This window comes from Chrysemys picta, chromosome 1 (genome assembly GCF_011386835.1).
Source record: "Chrysemys picta bellii isolate R12L10 chromosome 1, ASM1138683v2, whole genome shotgun sequence".
In the NCBI taxonomy this organism is placed as follows: domain Eukaryota; kingdom Metazoa; phylum Chordata; order Testudines; family Emydidae; genus Chrysemys; species Chrysemys picta.
The window spans coordinates 169,045,809-169,065,759 of record NC_088791.1 but is presented as its reverse complement, the minus strand read 5'-3'; the positions used below and the strand labels follow the sequence as shown (position 1 = coordinate 169,065,759).

General features: G+C 42.9%; 1 protein-coding gene across 20 annotated transcripts in view; it reads left to right on the top strand.

Moving 5' to 3' along the window:
• Positions 1-19,951, top strand: part of POU2F1 (POU class 2 homeobox 1) — a 190,024-nt gene that overhangs the window by 142,238 nt on the left and 27,835 nt on the right. For all 20 annotated transcript variants that reach the window (XM_065575024.1, XM_065575008.1, XM_005283689.3 and 17 more), the window contains 2 exons: positions 10,852-10,946; positions 13,795-13,968. In XM_065575024.1, the coding sequence (XP_065431096.1) occupies positions 10,852-10,946; positions 13,795-13,968 (269 nt within the window). The remainder of the gene's footprint in view (positions 1-10,851; positions 10,947-13,794; positions 13,969-19,951) is intronic.

Below are 19,951 nucleotides of genomic sequence, written 5' to 3'. Positions count from 1 at the left end.
GCGAAGCTTGCTCCAGCACGGTAGCGCAAGGATACCAAAATGAGAGCTGCCCTCTTGGTGGAGAAGGGCATGGCGATCGCTGCATGGAAAGTGGCAACTCCATACTGCTACCAGTCGGTCGTCAGCTTGGAGTCAGGAAATCCACTGTTGGGGCTGCATTAACGGCAAGTGTGAAGAGCCATTAATCATATTCTGCTATGAAGAACTGTGATTCTCGGCAATGTGCGTGAAATAGTGGATGGCTTTGTGGCAATGGGATTCCCTAACTGCAGCAGGGCGATAGATGGCACTCATATCTCAATTTTGGCCCCACACCATCTTGCAACGGAGTACATCAATAGAAAGAGGTACTTCTCTATAGTATTGCACGTGTGTGTGGATCACCAGGGCCGTTTCACTGACATCAGAGCGGGATGGTCAGGGAAGGTTCATGACACATGCATCTTCAGGAATACTGGCCTGTACAGAAAGCTGCAAGTAGGGACTTTCTTTTGACCAGAAGTTTCCAAATGTTGAAATGTCCATCCTTGAAGACCCAATGTACCCCTTACCCCCATGACTCGTGAAGCATTACATGGGAAACCTGGACAGCAGCAAGGAGATCTTCAACCATAGGCTGAGGGAGGTACAGAATAATCATAGATTGTTCCTTTGACAGATTGAAAGCACACTGGTGCTGCCTTTATCACAGATTAGACCTAAATGAGGAAAATATTACCATGGTCATAACAGCCTGTTGCGTGCTGCATAATATTTGTGAGGCTAAGTGTGAAGAGTTTCCCTTGGCGTGGAGTGTGGATCGTCTGGTGGCTGATTTTTAGCAGCCAGAACGAGGGCTATTAGAGGGGCACAGCAGGGAGCTATTTGAATCAGGAAGGCTTTGAGACACCATTTTGACAATGAGCTGCAGTAATATGTCTTTCTATACAGCACTCTGCCATGCTTTAATTGCCGTCTTGTATGAAAATTTTGATGATTCCTGACCGTGATTTGTACTCAGCAAATAATCAAATTGCCACTGTGTATTCATTCCATCAGCATCCACTGTGTGTAGGAGACAAATAAAGGTTGGTTATCTTTCAGAGAGTGTTTTTATTAAATACCAATTAACAACACACACACAAGGCTTAGTGGGAAGGGAGATAACAATGAAGGGCAGGGTCTGCTCTTATAGCTGTGTGTAAGTCCAGCTATCATTTTGGAAGCTGTCCAAAGGGGTGAAGTGAACGGAATACCAAGATGGGCCGGGAAGTTGCAAGGAATGTGTAGGAGGAGTTTGGGGAGGGCATGGAAAACAGTTCTATATCGGCTGCAGGGGGCACTGAGCACAGCCTGCAGCATGATTAGGGACTTCAACATTTCCATGTGCTCCTCCATCTCTTTTATCATCCTCTCCTGGCCCATTAAAATTCGCTCCTGGCTTTCCTTTCTCTCCTGCCTGTCTATTTTATAATTTTCTTCTAAAATCTCTCTCTCTCTCTCTCTCTCCACACCCTGTGTTCTTGGTTTTCAGCCTTTGAGGATTAGAGCACCTCTCAAAACATGTCCTCCTTGGTCGCTTCCTTATCTGGCGGAGGCACTCGGGCAGTGTTTAGGGGGTTCCCCTGAAGGCCACATCTGCAGAAGCATGATTGTTAATGTGCACACAGCATCGAATCATTATAGTAAAATGCACCTTTTTTTAAAACATAAATCATTTTCTCACTGTCCCTTGGCAAGCACAGAGCTTGGCGAACGCCCTAAACATGGTGAGTTAGGCCTGGGGAATGCTCAAGATGGGGCAAAAGATCTCAGATTTTTTTAAGGGGATCACTGCAGGCAACTAGGGACAATATTGTAAATTCTGCCACCATTTTCCACTGATGGGGGTCATTGAAGCTGATATCTCACTCCGAAGGGTAAGCAAGGATGCAAGTGTGCATCTCCTGCATGTGTGTGGCTTCAGACTAGGTCCCTATACTGCTCACCTGTGTGCCGGTTTGATCCCTGCACAAGTAATTGCCAATTGTCACCGGAAAGTTTCCTGAAATGGGGGAAGGAACAAAGCAACTCTGCCAAGGAACCGTCAGCAGAGGATTGGTGCATGCCTCCAGAAAGTTTCCTAGAGATCTTTCTGGAGGATTCTTGTGAAATCTTGGTGTGCATTAACATGCTGTTCCGCTGCACTGCTTAGCTACACAGGGGAATGTGAAGTACACGCAAACACAGCTAGTCTTTACATTTCTATCCCATCATCCATGTCTAGAATATACAAAGCAAAGGACAGCTCTACCTCATTAACCGAGCAGCAACAACTCAAAAAGATCACTTACCACAGCTCTCCTCTCCTGCATTACACGCACCAGAGACGACTGCTGGGACTGACTAGACCCTTCGGAGTGGAAAAGAGGTCCTGGCTCGCCACACCACCAGATGACCCTGACGTGTACTCCACATTATCCATCAACTCGACCTCCTCGTCCACGACTTCGTCCTTGGGGTTGAGTCCGCTGTCTCCAGCCCACGAAAGTATCCACAGGGCTCTTGGTGATGTAGGTGAGGTCGCCACTGAGGATGGTGTCCAGCTCCTTATAGAAGTGGCAGGTCTTCTGCGCAGCACCAGAGTAATGGTTTGACTACCTTGCCTTCTGGTATGCCTGCCTCAGCTCCTTTATCTTTGCATGGCACTGATGTGTGTCCCATTCATAGCCCTTATCCAACATGCCATGTGAAATCTGACGGTAGGTTTTGAAGATCCTATGCCTGGAGCTGACCTGGGACTTAACAGCCTCCTCTCCCCACAGTGCTAGCAGATCCAAGAACTCAAGTGTGCTTGAAGCAGGTGAGCGTTTGCTGCGTGGAACTGCCATGGTCACCTGGGAAGATGCGATGTGAGCTGTCCACGCCAAGCAAACAAAAAGTGGCAGTTCAAAAATTCCCGGGCCTTAAAGGGGGGAGGGGTAGAAGCCTATGTACCTGGGTGCAGGGCAGCGAAGTTCGAACTGCTGATCAAAGTGGTCAGGATGGGCATTGTGGGACAACTCTTGGAAGCTATTTACAGCGACATAGCCAAGCACAGTGTCTACACTGACACTTTGTCTATACAACTTTTGCCACAAAAAGCTCTACATCTCTTGTCGAGGTTGTTTTATTTTGTCGGCAAAGCAGGAGAGTTTTGCCAGTGAAAACATTGTCATGTGTACACCACCACTGTTTTGTCAATAAAGCTGACTTTCGTCAACAAAACTCTGTAGTGTAGACCAGGCCTAATCCCCAGGATTTCTTTTGAGAGAAAATAACATAATCACCAAAAGACAAGTACAATCTACTTCTACAGTCACCAGATGAGTAAAAGCCTCATGATTATGACTGAGTGAATAATTGATTTGTTTTGTTGTTGTTTGGGGACTGAACCAAAAATCTGAGGGGGTGGGGAAAAACCAGCTATCTTGGTTTGTTTCTAAACCAAAACTGATTATTTTTTTAGTTTTTCTTGCTGAAATTGAAAAAAATCAAAAATGTTTTGGGTTGAACAAAACATTTAATTTAACCCAAAATGAATTTTTTTTTCAGTGGGTCATTTCAGGTTGTTTTGGGGTGTGTTTTACCTTAGCTTTGTTTTTAAATTAGCTACATTTTGAAACAAAACATTCAGAATTTTTGTCACCGAAACTTTTGCCAAATTGAACCTGAATTTGTGATTAGTTTTGGTGCTCTGAAAAATGCATTTTTCAGCAAATTATATATTCACAATTTTTTTTTTGCCAACTCTACTCATGGTCATTGGTATTAAAGGCAGTTAAGAGATCTGATGTCAGCATGGACACCTAATTTTTATCCGTCATCAGTATATCAGCAGGTGGCATCACCAGACCAGTCTGAGCCTTTCATCTTTAGGTCACCAGTTGGGATTCATTGCAGGTCAGTAAAAATGAAAAGTCCATTACTGTCAGCTGGCTGAGTGATTTATTAATTGCAACTGGAGTTTCAGTCAAATTTTTAGACAGATGTCCACATCATAGAAACCACCACCACAATTAGAGCTAATTGGACAGTCTCAACAAAGGCACGATGGATTAATTGTGCCCTCTTGCTCTCAGTGGTCCTTGAAGCAACCTCAGGGTTGAAGCACATTGACTAGGTGTTCGGGGAAGTTTGGATCGCTGCTGCTTATGCTGATCCTCTTCTACGCATAAGCAGAGGGCTTTGTTCTCCATGAGTATCAGCCCTGAACATTTCATCGCCACTATATATTTAATTTGTTTTAATTAACAAATTAAACATTCTCCAATTACATTTTCATTTTTAAAAAGTTTTCTTTCCCACTTGGGGATTCCCCCCAAAAGTCTGGGATTATTTCCAGGGTTCAAAAACGGTTTCCTGCCCTCGCTCCTTTACAGTGAGCGATAAACATCAGTGGTACCTCTGCTGTCTGGGTGAGGTTCATATTTCTGCGAAGTGCAGAATCTGCCACTCTTTTCCTCCCAGAGCTCATGAGGGTCAGGAACTGAGACTCAGAAAAAACCTCATGGAGAAGGCAATGGGGCCTCAGTGAGATTTGGGCCAGGGACCCCGCTCGGTGCATAAGTGTCACCAGGCTGGTAGTGCGCTGCTGAGCATGAGCTCAGGAACAGAGGCTAAGACTGTTACACCTAAGAAGAAAGCTTCACATCACAGCAAAGGTCACTTTCATAGGCATAAGGACAAGGCATCTGAGCATCTTCATCTAAAATGCTCCAACAGAGAGGGGGTCCCTCCCCAACCCAATCAGAATCAGGAGCGCATGTGGGCATTAAGACCTTTGTCATGAGTAAATCCTCTCAACAGGAGCAGGAGGCACTCAAAGGTATGAATCCAATGATTCTGATGTCAGCTTCAATGGTGAAGGCTTGGGATAAACAGCTCCTGGTGTTCCCATCTATTTCTAATGCCAATGTGATACTAGTAGCAACCCTGCCCTGGAGGGAGCCAACTGCCACAGTGACCAGGGAAGCTCCAGTTCTGACAGCTCCACCAATGGACTCTTCTCATACCTCAGGGTGATCAGAGACCTGCATCCCCCCAGAGGCCATATTGGTCTTTTCTGTCTGCATTCAACCCTCTGATTGAAACAGTCTCTATTCCAGGACATTAATACACCAAAAGAAAGGAATTTCCCAATCAGGCAGAGTCATTCTCCTGTCCCCCAACCAACAGTACCATCTGTTCTGCCAGAGATAAGGGATCCAGCTTTCTCTTCAAATGAGTCTGAGGCCCCTGCAGGAGTGTCTTCAACATCAGACAGAGGTGGTATGAGACAGGAGCCCCAGAAGATCAGGGTTCCACACTCCGACCAAATACAGTTGGCCAAGAGAGAGGGTGGTACCTTATGCCAAGAGGTCCATCTCCACTAGTTAATCCATTTTAGTGACACCCAGGATTCATGCAGGAGTTCTATTTGCCATCGCCTGGACATCCACAGCCATCCCTACTGGAATATTTGGAAGGGGAAGGTGAGTCAGGTCCAACAGTTCTGGGAGCAGTCTCATCATCTTCACCAAATGAGGTGGTTATTCCATCTTTTCTGTCCTTTCCAGATGACTTTAAACAGTATCAAAAGCTCATGGATAGGGTGGCTGCAGAACTACAGATTCAGCTTGAAGAAGTCCAGGAGCCTCACCACAGTTTTAGACATTCTGCAGCCTTTCAGTCCCAGTTGAGTGGCCCTCCCCATCAGCGAGGCCATCATGATGTTATGCTTATACAAAGTACAGGAGATCTTTTATAGGGGAGAAGGCAACACGCCACATTTATTGAGAATACAGCAGTTAGCATATGCTTTACACACACACACACACACACACACACACACACACACACACACACACACACACACACACACACACACACACACACACACACACACACACACACACACACACACACACACACACACACACACCAGTCGATCTTTAAAGTCACCAGTCCAGAGTCTGGATCAATCTAGTGGCCAGCCACATTGGTCACAGAGGGGAGCCGGGCTCTGTCGGTTGCGATCCGATGCTCCTGGAGTTGTGGCAAGACAAACCCAAAGCCCCATGGCAAAGCACCCTGTTCTTATAGTCCTTTTTCTCCATTGAAGTCTGTGGATTTTGCTGTGTCAGTTTATGACCGGTTACTCCTTAATTGGTGTTATCTTCTGATGTTAACATTCCAAAGCACCTCCGAGAGGGTCATCCTGTCCTGGTTTTGATTTAATCAATTGTCTTGTCTTTAGAGGTGCCAGTCTCCGCCTCAGGGTCGTCAATTTGCCTTCCTTCAGTCATGGATGCACGTTGATGGTTCTCTGGCATCGATAAGTCTCGTTAAGTCTCTTCCCTCCTCCTCCCTGGACCATCTGGCTCCAACAATGGCCTTCACACCTTATCTTTTCCTGATGCATACACTCCTTATTCACACAAACAGTCTTTTACAGAGACCTTCAAAGGTATACAAACAGCAGTGTTTTATATTGAGCAAGAAAGGCATTGTAAATTAAACTTTACTAAATCTTGTGGTCAAAACAGTTCACATTGTGGCTTGGGCCTTCAATGTTCCTCCAGTCTAATTAACATAGACACAATAAAAGGTCCTGTCTTTTACTTGCTAAACCTTTAAACAAAGAAATGACCAGAGGGCCTAGTTTGTCATGCATATAGGAAACAAGACCCCATCTTTTATGATACAACTTATCCTAAAACAAAGGGTGACCATAATCAGTCATAAGGACTGTTCTGGTCTGTTCCTGCCTTAACGTCAGTACAGACACTGACAGTCTGGCAGATGCGTTTCTACCAGTGCCCCAGAGAGTCATTCCTTTCTGCTATTCAAAAAGGGTAGCTGGCAGGATGAACTCAAGATATACATTAATACAATTAATACGTACTACATTATGACCTTTAATACAAATGTAAAATCCTACCCCTACTTCATCCTTAATAAGAATGGGGGATGGAGGCCAGTTCTTGATATGAGACAGCTGAACAGGTTCATTCAAAAACTAAAATTTCACATGATATCCTCAGCATCAATAATTTCCTTGTTGGAGAACACACGGTTCGCTGCTCTTGTTATGAAAGATGCATATTTTCTCACAAACCTCCATTTTCTCACTGGAGGTTCCTCTTCTATCAAGAGCTTTGCCAATTCAGAGTCCTCTTTATCGGTCTAGCAAGGGTCTTTACAACAGTTTTTTCAGTAGTGTCAGCTTCGATGAGAAGAGAGGGATTTATAGTCTTCCCTTATCTTAACAACTGGCTTCTGATGGGCAGTTCTTACTAGACAGTCCAGCGAGCAACCAGTGTTCTGCTCAGTCTTCTGCCTTCCCAGGGTATCTGTCAGTCATGAAAAATCCACATTGACCGCCATGAGATTCATACATTTTATAGGGTGAAGTTGAATTTGACTACAGAAAGAGCGTATCTACCTCTTGAGAGGTTTCATGCCATTAGCACTCTCATGAATCAGATCACTGTCCGACCTAGGACGTCAAGCGGAACTTGCCTTTCACTCCTTGCCCACTTGGCCTCATGCACACATGACGCCATTTGTCAGGCTTTATCTTCGCTGCCTACAAGCCTGGCTTCTCTCTGTGTACTCACCAGAGAAGTTCAAAATAAAGAGCAAAGTGACAGTTCTGCCCAAAGTTTGACGCTCCTCCAGAGAACAAAACTGGAGAAGATTCATCTGGAATTGGTATATCAACCATCGCGTAACCCTGTCAGCAGCATATTTATCAGAGGTGCAAAACTCCTTAGCAGACTGCCTAAGCAGACATTTTTCTGTAAATCAGGAATGGGCAATACGTAATTTGGTTCTCGATGATGCCTTTGCCCAATGGGGCACACCAACCTGGGACCTTTTCGCCTTGTGGGAGAACAGAAAACTTCCTTGGCATTGCTCCAGAGCTGCCCTGAGCCAAGGCTCAATGGGAGATGCCCAGCTGGTGTCATGGAAGGGTTGCCCGGGGTATGCCTTCCCTCCCGTCCCATTGATACCACAAGTTTTATGGAAGATCTACCGGGGCTGAGCTTGAGTCAGCCTGATTGCACCCAACTAGCCAAGGCAGTTCTCGTTACGGATCTGTTGAAGCTCTCCGTTCATGTTGCTGGACCTTCTAACACAGCACAAGGGCAGGTTCAAGCACGTCAGTCCAGGACCGCTGCAACTGAAGGCCTGATATTTGAATGGGTATCAGAAATAGAGCACTCATGTTCTAAAAGGGTGCAATACGTCCTTAGCCAAAGCAGAAAAGTCTCTACAAGGAGCTGTTACTCAGCAAAATGAAAATGTTTCTCCTCTTGGGCTAACCAATGCAGCTGTCTCCAGAATCCACCAGGATCCCTATCATCTTAGAGCAGGGGTCTGCAACCTTTCAGTAGTGGTGTGCTGAGTCTTCATTTATTCACTCTAATTTAAGGTTTCGCGTGCCAGTTTACATTTTAACATTTTTAGAAGGTCTCTTTTTATAAGTCTATAATATATAACTAAACTGTTGTTGTATGTAAAGTAAATAAACATTTTAAAAACCTTAAGAAGCTTCATTAAAATTAAATTAAAATGCAGAGCCCCCCGAACCGGTGGCCAGTACTGGTGACCAGGACCCGGGCAGTGTGAGTGCCACTGAAAATCAGCTCACGTACCGCCTTCGGCACACATGCCAGAGGTTGCCTACCCCTGTCTTAGAGTATCTACTTACCCTTAAATCTTTGGGTCTCACACTCAGTTCTCTGCAACTGTATTTAGCAACGATCAGCACTTTCCATCCTCCTGTGGATAACGGTACAATATTCACTCACGCTGTCACATTTAGATTTCTGAAGGGGATTGTCAGATCCTTAACACTCTTTGTGAAGTTCACATCTCAGTGGGACCTCAATTTTATATTATCACTGTTCACTAAACCCCCCTTTGAACCTCCAGCCATATGGTCTATGGCCCATCTGTCCATGAAGGTGGCCTTTCTAATAGCCACAATGTCAACCAGAAGAATCAGTGAGCTGGGAGCGCTCATAGTGGTCTCACCATATACTACATTCTAAAAAGAAAAGGTGTCATTACAACTCCGCCCTAGATTCATTCCTAAAGTAGTTTCCGAGTTTCATATGAGTCAGGTAATCCACTTATAAGTATTTTTCCCACATGCCTCAGATGGAGAGAGACGGACAGATTCTAGATGTGTGAATGGCTTCGAACTTTTATCTGCAAAGAACAAAAGATTTTAGAAGACGCCTTAAACCATTTGTTTCCATAGCAGAGTGATCAAGGGGTTGAGCTGTATTGGCACAGAGACTTTCAAAATGGATATGAGCTAGTTGTTACCAACTAGCTCATATCTCCCCCTCACACACACACACACCTGAGGGACTCATTCCATTAGAGGGCAAGCTACTTAGACTGCATAGCTGAGGCTTGGTCTACACTAAACCCCCAAATCGAACTAAGGTACGCAACTTCAGCTACTTGAATAACGTAGCTGAAGTCGACGTACCTTAGTTCGAACTTACCGCGGTCCAGACCCGGCAGGCAGGCTCCCCCGTCGACTCCGCGTACTCCTCGCGGCGAGCAGGATTACCGGAGTTGACGGGGAGCACTTCTGAGTTCGATTTATCGCGTCCAGACAAGACGCGATAAATCGAACCCAGAAGTTCGATTGCCTGCCGCCGAACCAGCGCGGTAAGTATAGACAAGCCCTGAGAGATTTACCTCTCCAAGAGATGTATAGGGCAGCTACTTGGAACTCTTTGCATACCTTCACAAGATATTGCACTCTGTTCCAGTCGTCAACTGTGTATATAGCTGTGGGGACAGCAGTGCTTACAATCAGCCATCACTTCTGTGTCCTCGTACCCGCTCCCTGTTGACTGTTGCTTGTTAATCTCCCACATGTGGAATACACATAGTGACCTTAACTCGAAGAAGAAATGGAGGTTTCTTATCTGTAACTGTGGACATTCTTTGAGGTATGTGGTCCCTATCTGTATTCCAGTACACACTCTTCATCCCCTCTGCTGCGGATTTTTTGAACAGTGGTAAGGTTGGAAACTGGAGAGGCATTGGCCCACACCATCTTTTATGCCCTTGGTTCGGAGCATGAGGAGAGCTATGGTGCACGTGTGGGCCCATGGACGCTATTTGCAAAATATTCTGAACTTGGACTCATGGTGCACATGTGTATCCCACCTGTGAAATACAGATAGGGCCCACACATCTCAAAGAACCTCCAGTTACAGATAAGTAACCTCAATTTTTGTGGTGCAACCTAAAGAATGTTCAGTACCTTATCTAACATTTGAGATAGACTGACTCTTTAGAAAGGAGTAGTTATTTCTCTGTTTTGTATTTGCAAGTGATTGGATATGTTTCTTCGGTGTGTTATACTACTTTAGTCTGCTAAAGCCATTTCATTCTTCATTCATTCTAAAGGGATGTTCCAACAGCTGAAATGTATTGTGCAGAGTATAACATTTAATCACCTTCATCAGTGGCTTCAGTTTATTTTTACTTGGTTCTTCAACCCTCAGCTGTCTACTAACTGTTTAAGTACCAAACCAGAAAGGGAAGGCCAAGTGACACCTCCCAGGCATTAAGCTGATAGTACTGTCATTAGATGAAACACTTCCTACATATAATATAAGCGCAGCCCCAGTCAGCACTTATTGTGTCTGCATCACAGCCAAAGTAATGCTGAATTTCCCTATGCTGTAGAGGAATGCAGGGGAATTGTGGACTGAGAATTAAAGACATTGGAGATGTCGGCCTCTCATCTATCTCCTTTTTTTTTTTTTAATGAGTGTTTCATATCAGACTGCTTCTAAAATTTCTGAAACTATTTGCCAAACCACCTCTTTTCAGGTCTCCTGCAAGCGCAGAATCTCTTAACGCAACTACCTCAGCAAAGCCAAGCCAACCTCCTGCAGTCTCAGCCAAGCATCACCCTCACCTCACAGGTCAGTTTTCCTTCTGCAGTTTTTCAGCAGTTCTTTGGGGGACTCAAACTAATGTGCAAGATGGGCACATATATATTTGTTTTAAGAATGGAAGTTAAGCTACTTAGTCTTCTCACTTTTCTAGATGACTACAATACAACAGAAGTGCCAGCTGCAGTGATTGTTATCTTCATATTAAGGCTGCATAATAGTTTCCCTTCAGATTTCCCTGTTTTCATTCACTCATAATTTACCAAAACTTTTACTCTTTGGACTGAAATTTTCCATGCTTGGCCTTTTCCTAAAGGTGGAAGTTTTTAGTAGTTTGAACAAAAATGGTTGAGTCAATTTTAAGTACAAGTGGAGTGGTGGAACAATACCCTTTCCCCATTATATTAAACATTTTTGCAACCTTGTTTTTAATAGATTTAAAACCTAAGGGCTATATATTGGTATTTGGCATGGAAATAGCCCTCATTGAGTAAATGTGCCTTGAACTGTTCTAGTGAAAAATATTTTTGATTTGACTAAATTATAAGACTGAAAACTTCATGTTATATAGTTAGAATAATTTTTGCATATACTTTACACAGCTAAAAGAGGCTATACTATTCAGGAGTGTGCAGTTAATTTAGCTGCTTACTTGGCAGATGTGTGGGGTTTAAGGCAACATGTCCATAGGAACATTAGCATCAATTCCTCCACTTCTTTATAAGGTTCTCAGAGTTCCTAAAACTTGCAGGAAAAGGGCTGAGGGCTTTCTAAAGTGTGCAAGAGAGGGTTTATCCTGGAAGTTTTCCAAAGATCCTGGGGCAAAGTGGTCTATTTTCTAGCCAAAGAATTCTATATTGTTGCCAATCTTTTGCAAGTCAGCAGAAGAGTAAAGCTAATTTTTAGCTGTTTTTCCATTATTTATTTCTTAAAAAAAAAAAAAAAGAAGAAACAAACATTTAAAAAATTATTTTAAGAGCCTATTAAAGCTCTATGGTTAAGCTTTCAAAACTCTGGAAAAGTAATGTTAAAGTGCCTGCAGCTTTAACTCTGCTTGCTTGTGTTTGTGCGTTACAATAGTCTCTAATTATATGATCACATATTATTTCTGAAATAACAGAATAACTATCACATGTTTTTCTTTTAACGCAGGTAGTATTTTGTAGCACATACTATTGCGTCTGTGAAAGTCTGTGAAAGTCCCATATATGAAAAGTACATAGTAACTGTACTTGTATTGCTTACTACATTTTCTATATACAATGCAGAATAGTGGAAATTAGCTATTCTAGTTCACAGCTTGGGGAGCTTCACGTGTCCCTAACAAAGATTTGCTCTAATATGTAACCTAGGGAAAAAAAGAACTTCAATAAAAATTGAAGTCAGATACGTTTGTATAGTCCAATATAGCTTAAGTAAGTTTAAAATATTGGGAGGGGGGGGGAAATAGTGTGCGACATATCTACATTTCTTGAAAAGATTGTATATTATTTGAGCAATAATACGTGATTGTGTAATTAAAGACAGTGGCCTAAATCCTCTCTCCCCCCACTCACCCCCCCCCGAACCACTTGCTCTGCATTGCAGAATATCACTAGCGCTAACCCAAGAAGAAAGCCACCTTAGTAAGCCAGTTGGAGGTTCAGCTTTGTAGGAGATATGGCTGTAGCACTGAGGTGCTATGGAATGGCCATTTGGGGGCTATTACCAACCAACGCAATTTAGAGCGATATTGAGGCTTCTCTGTGTTGCATTGGGGGCATAAACAGCATCAGAATTGGGCCGAGGGCATAAAATGGCATAAAACCATCTTTGCCCAAGCCCCTCAGCTGCACTGAACAGAATTTGGCCAAAGAAGAGGATTCAGTTCTGTATTTTAACAATGCATACACCGAAGGAGGTGGAGTAAAGCACCCAAACTTCAGGAAATTCCAACATTCAGATTGTGTGCAAAACCTTAACTGTGCAACCCCGATGTTCTCTTAATATATTTTGATTGTGTGAAACCTAGCCTGAGTGTGGTTTCCATAGCGCACAGACATATCTCAGGCTCTTACTGAAGCCCTGTATTCCTACTTTTATATTGGGAAATGATCTTTATAGCCTAATTGTCAGGAATAGCAAACTTTTCAGTAGTTTCCTAGGAAACTATCTGGTTATGCTGGGAAAATCAGAGACCTAAAAGAAATTCTTTTCTGCGAGTTGTTTTATTTATTTTTTTAAGAGGAATTATTGCCATATAATGTCACCATTATAAATACTCTTCTTGTGAGCAGTCTCAGCAGAGGTGCCAAGGAGAACAAACTTCTCCCCTCCCCAACCGCCCTCCTCAAAGTGGTCCCTCCAGGTCAAGGTTGTGTCACATTCACAAGGGGGAATGTTAGGGATATTTGTCCTGCTGCCTTTGCTGAGCTTGTTCTGAGGAAAAATAGAGGACTTGAGTCTGTAGAGCTGTCAACTTGATACTGCACCCACAGTAAATTGAATTTTAAAATAATTAAAGGGGATGAATGCCAAACTCTCCAAAAGTATTGAAATGTATTAAGAGTAATGTTGAACTGTTCTTGGAGCAGGTAGAAGGCATTGGTAAACCGGTACAGTGTATCTTTTTGTTTTTCCTTGGCTGGTTTTGACAGAGTCCTTCTTTAAAGACTGTATACTAATACAGTACAGTGGATTGTGGTGGCCTTTATTTGAGCAATGTCAATAAATTTGAGAGCACTTTTGGATTTATTAGAAATGGTAGATATATTAGTATCCAACCTGTCTCCTGTGGGAATCTGGACTCCCTAGTGAGATTTATTTCCACTATTTTGTGTTTAAAAAAAAATCTTTTTGTTTGTTTGTTTTTCCTCTTCCTGTCTCCTGCCGTCAACAGCCAGCAACCCCAACGCGCACAATAGCAGCAACCCCCATTCAGCCACTTCCACAGAGCCAATCAACACCAAAGCGAATTGACACTCCCAGCTTGGAGGAGCCCAGTGACCTTGAGGAGCTTGAGCAGTTTGCCAAGACTTTCAAACAAAGACGGATCAAACTTGGATTCACTCAGGTAAAATTGAGTAACACTATACCTCCCAGTATAGGGTTAAATCAGTTTTCAGATCTGGAGAGAGCGGACAATAGCACCCCCTCTTAGCAGTGCCTTCTTAAATAGAATTAAGTTCTTGTCTTTCCCTTCTGTATGAGGGTTCTAGGAAAGAACAGAAAAGGCCATACACATCTTACTTGCTCCGTTGTTGGTTTTAAAAGGAAGCCATTTTCCCAGCAGGTGCATGCATTTACCAGCTCAGGCTGTCATTGAATGTGCACTGTTCGGCCTAGAAGATTTAAAAAGAATAGGTCAAAACACTTTAAAAGCTGCCCTCAGAAATGCAACCTCTAAATCATATAGCACACTGCATCGTTCTAAGTGTTTAAAGTTGCTTTAAATGTTGAAGGATTTTATCATTTGAACTCATTTTCCTATTAAATATTAGTGATTCTGTATTTGAGGTTTAAGGCTTGCAAGGATCCGCAAATGAGAACTCAAATGGCAGAGGAGAAATCTTAAAAGATGATTCAGAAACAAGTTTTGAAAAGACAAGTTGAATAAGAAAATAATAAACTTGAAGAAAGCATATGAGGTTTGATCACCACTCTGGAATAGTGTCCACATTGAATACTCTGAAGACAAGCTTATCAATCTTCTTTCTTTCACCAGGTTCATATGTAAACAATTGATGATAAGGAACGAACTGTTTTAGGGTTAGAGCAAGGAAGTAGGTGCCCGGACTCCTGAGTTCTTAAAAACCCACCTTAAAAAACAAAACAAAACCCACTTTTGCCATTAAGTATTTAGCAGTGTTTAAGTGAAGAGAGAGGAAAATTAAGGGAAAGCAACTTCCACCTTATAGGGCTCATCAGAGCAAAGGTTCACTTGTCTGCTTACCTAAAGCCTGATGGTGAAATCCATTTAGGTGGGTGGAGTCAGAGCACAAGAACCCAAGCTGAAGAAAGTAATTTTGAATATATTGAATATGTTTGGATGAAAGGTGCTATTAGTAGTGCAAAGTATGATTATATGTTCTATTTTCTTGTTGCTAAGTGACGCTGTGCTTGGATCCAGGAGTTCCTTCTTGAAAATATCAAAATTAAATGTTTTTTTCCCCTTAAAAATTAAAACCCTCTGTCCCTATCAACAAGTCTGGTAGCATGCTGTTAAACATTAGCATGTTTTGCTAGAGGAAGGAGCAAACAAAAATCAGAAGTCTGAATTCAAAGCAGCCAATCCAATTTTTTGTGAATTCAGAATAAGTGAATCTGCTGTAGCTGAAAGCATATGTCCAAGGTCAGATTTATTTTTCCGACAACATTCTAAATGCCTGGAAAATCAGGGTTCATAATACAAGTTCCTGCCAGAATCTTTATTACCGCACAAGAACAGGTTGTTCTTCGTAAGATGAAGAGTGTTTTGTTGACATGATCATACTTCGGTCTCTCCCTCATGCGGTGAAGGAGTTACTCAGATATTATGGTGATAAGCATGGTATAAGAACCTATATTGAATAGAATAGCTTCTCTTGCTTGACCGAGGATTTCTAGTTTGTGCTCATCACAGTTGTGACAATTAGCCTGCCTTGCTGTGTCATTGTGAAATGATTATGCAGCAGAAACCAGGATTTTTAAGTTAAGGGTTAACTCTCCTTACTGACACTGTCCTGAATTTGTACTGTGGAGGAAAAAGCAGACACAATAACTCAAGGATTCTAGATCAGCCCTGGCTTTTGAGCTTAGTATCACAATTCCAGTATAATACAAAGGCAGTTTCCCTTTGTTTAAAAAAAAACAAAAAAAAAACCACTGTTCTAAATGACATAGTATTTACTTGATTGATCCATTCTTATTCTTTGAGTAAATATGTACATAATTTAGGCAGTGTTTAATGAGAACTATTACCTAATTACATAATTGTGTAGTAATTAAGGATTTTATTACTAAGGTTTCCTATAGTTACATAATTAGATTGCATGCCAAAGGATAACAGAAAAATTCATTGCCAATGACATAGTAGGTTATTTTCAAACTCATTGGATTTACTTTTGTTCTTTTAAAAAATAATTACAAGGATCTAGTTTGTATTGTACACTAATTTCCTATTACATTCCATTTTGGGGTAATATAATAAACTGGTTTTGACTTGCGATAGTTCTTTATCATTTTAAAGTAAGTGTCCAAGACAGATTAATTTAGGGGGTTTATATAATTTAATTTCTTTTAAAAATAGCTGCATGTTTGATGCATTTAAATCCAAGCAAAGTATTCCATCTGAGATAGCTGATAATCCTGGAAATACAGACATTACCTACATCCACACTGACTAGTTTAGATGTGTTCCTACTACGGAAACTTATGATTTGACATGTTATAATATCTTGTGATGTAATACAAACTGATTAGAATATTATCTCTTGTCACCTCTCTTCTGGCACGAATGACGCTATTTTAATGAAGTGTAACTGATCATATTGTGCTCCATATTTGTTTTCATTGGTCTGTAAGAGGATTCAATCGTTCTATGAAGTGGATCAAACTTGTTTATTGCAAAGTATCTTTATCCTCTACTTCAGAGGTGGGTGACTCTTTGCTAATTCCCATACAGTGATGATTTCACCTGTCACTGAAATGATACCATCTTTGGGGGAAGTTGTTCACAAAGAAATGAATAACTACTTCTTCAAGTAGTATCCCTATGTGTGCTCCACTTCAGGATGTGCACTTACACGTGCACTCGTGATTGGAGATTGTCTGTGCCCTAGATATCCCTCTGCTCCAGTATGAGGATATTTGCACGAGCAGAGACACCACCACTGCTGGTCCTTCTCAATTGCCTGCAGCTTGAGAGAATGTTGTAGAATCTGTTAGCTTGCCAAGCTGTTTGCTATTTCTCTTGCTTATTTTTTCTTACTCTGTTAGTAGTTTATTTTGTTTATTTTTCTGTTATTTAGCACAGTTTGTATTTGGGGGGAGTGCGCCTTCCATTCTCGTTTGTTTTTTCTTAGGCCTCAATTCGTGGTCTTGAGTAACAGGTTATGCCCATGATCCTGGGCTTCAAGCCCTGCCACACATGCCATAGGTCTTTTTCCCTGCAGCAACAGATGCTTCTGCCTCCGCTGCCTTGGAGAGACTCTCATCCCCTCCAAATGTATCTGCTCAGGATTTAAAAGTAGACCTAAAAATTGAGGGACGACAGGCTAAAACTCTTGAAATGTTGCCTGGGACCTGCAGGGTCTGAGTCGGACTGCCTTTCCTCCTTCTATATATTGGATTCAGTTACTCAAAGAGCCCTGGCGACCATCACCGCTCCTGCAGTAAACAAACATCTTGGGGACCCCTCAGAACTGCTCAGATCATAAAAAACCAAGAGATTCTGTTCCCCAAAATGGGGTCAAAGAAGGAAAAAATCACCCTGTTGATTCAGCTCTCGGGAGACCTTGCATCCAAACAAGGGTTCTTCTGAGCCCCCTGTCTCCTCTGGTACCAAGACCCTGGTACTGGCTAGGAAAACCACACCACGTACTGAGAAGCCATGTTGTAAACACCAGAGTTGGCACTGCACCCAGCACCTCTGAAACACAGTGACTTTAAAGTTAAACTGAAATCTTCATTGATACTACCTTCCACAGCCAGCAAAGAAGAGTGCACAGATAGCACTTCAGTACCATTTCCAGTGCCACCTGACGGTCCTTACTTGGAGTCTCCGGTACCATCCAGGCTCCTTTTCCACAAGGATCTTTAGATCCTAGAAGAACCTGAGTAGTCATTGCTCAGAGTTACTAAGAGATACTCTCTGCTAATACCAACTTACCTCCTGGAATTGACCTACCCTGTTATCTATAATGGTGACTCATCCTCAGTACTGACGTGGTCACTGGTTCCACACAAACCCATGGAGCATACTGAGAAGAGTTTCTGGCTGGTATAGACATATCCTCCAGTACCATCTCACCAGCCAACCAAGATTCTACTTCTGGTACTGATGCAGTTACGAGATCCTCTCTGGTCTGCAGTGCCCACTTGATCCCTTGTACCCAGCCACAGGTGCCTATACCAGGGTTGGGGGGGGACTCCAGGGGGACTATAGCCCCCCTACTTTTAAAAGTGGAAGGGCCATGCCTGCCCATTTTTTAACATGGGCAGGCATGGAGTGGCGGTGGCAGGGGACTATGCTTCACAGCAGGAGAGCTGTTAAGATGATCCCCAGTCTCTTCCTGGTGGGGGGCTGAGGTGGGCTTTAGCCCCCCACCACCATGGGCCCCCCTCTTTCTCCTCCTCCCCCTGAGGCCCCACCCCCCGGCCAGGCCATAAGCCAGAGCCATACCATGGTAAAAGCCATCCAGAGAACCCAAGCTGCTGTGGGGAGCCCTGGACCCTCCTTGTGCCTTGGGCAGCGCACCCCAGCTCCCCGCCAAGGGCAAATGGAAGGTCCAGAGCTCCCCACAGCAGTACTGGCTCCTGGGGCAGCTCTTACCACGTCCCAGCTCTGGCTTCCGGCTTGGCCGGGGTTGGGGCCTCAAGGGGAGGAGGAGGAGCAGGGGACAGGGCTCCAGGAGAAGAGGAAGAATGGGGGCTGGGCCACTGTCCCGACGCCAGTGGGGCCCTCTACTTCTATGTAGGTTCCGGCATCCTTGGTACCAACACCACTTGCCCCTCTGATGGACACAGGGATGACATCTCATCTGATTTTGAGGTGGCCATACAATGCTCCTCTACTTTCCTGGTCCAGCCTGTAAGAAGTGAGTAACAGCATCCCGAGTACACCCAATTTAGGCTTAATTAATTTTCATCTTTATTTATAAATTATGTGACAATAATTTTGACAGTTTCTCAACATATGTTTATGCCAGACAACAAACAGATAAGACAGAACAGGTAGGGACCCAAGTTACCAAGTTCTGGGGTACTGGGAAGCTCTCCTGCGCTTCATGGTCAGTCCCTGTTCTCCGGTCCAGTCCTCCAGTCTCATTCCTTTAGTTTCTGAACTGGCAATCTGGACTTGGGCCCTTATTCACTTGTTTTTTTTATAGCTTTTCATATTATGTATTCATCAGCTTTCCCCCAATCAACATTAAGCACTGTATCTTGCATAATCCATACAATATGCATGTGAAAAACTTTCGCTGTTTATACTATTTTTATGTCATTATGTCTTCATATCACCTTGCTCTTGTTTGTCCCAGTAATAGGGACTTTTAGCATTGCATTTTGTGTATTTATTATACCAGTGCTTTTCAACCTTTTTTCATTTGCGGACCCCTTAAAAAATGTCAAGTGGAGGTGCAGATCCCTTTGAAAATCTTAGACATAGTCTGCGGACCCCCAGGAGTCTGCGGACCACAGGTTGAAAACCACTCTATTACACTATTTAACTTCCTCCAGCACACTAACAAAACATCACCTTTATCCAATCAGCAAGAAGTATTATCTAAACAAATCTATATAATAGAAAGAGAGGCAATACTCACGCAGGCAAAAGCTAGGCCAAGACCTTGGCACTAATATTGTCATATCCAAACTCAACCTATTCAACCTATTTTTACCATTCAAACATTCTTCATCTTAATATTTCAGTGTCATAAATCAGCATATGTATATCATGCATGCCATTCTACATTATTCATTAACCTTTATTTTTTTATTTGAATGGGTAAGTTATGAGGGAATACAATGACTTCTGTCAGCATTTCTTGTCATCTTCAAACATCGGTTTTTAGGGGATTTTTTTTGCTCAAGAGTTCTAGCATCATGCTTGTAAATTATTAAAAAGCCTTGCTAGTAATTTTACTTGTTGCATTTTTGAGGGGCGCCTTTTATTTTAGGGCCTTGAAATCAGTTTTTCCCCAATAAGCCTCCCTCCCTTGAGATGCACCCTGAGCAAGAAACCCCCTGCAGGACATACAGCTGGCAAACCTGGCAAGGAGAACCCTGGGTACTGCCCCTTCTCTAATGACCTATCTCAGTGGTCTTATTGGAGCTCATCGGTCTCGTATGGTGAC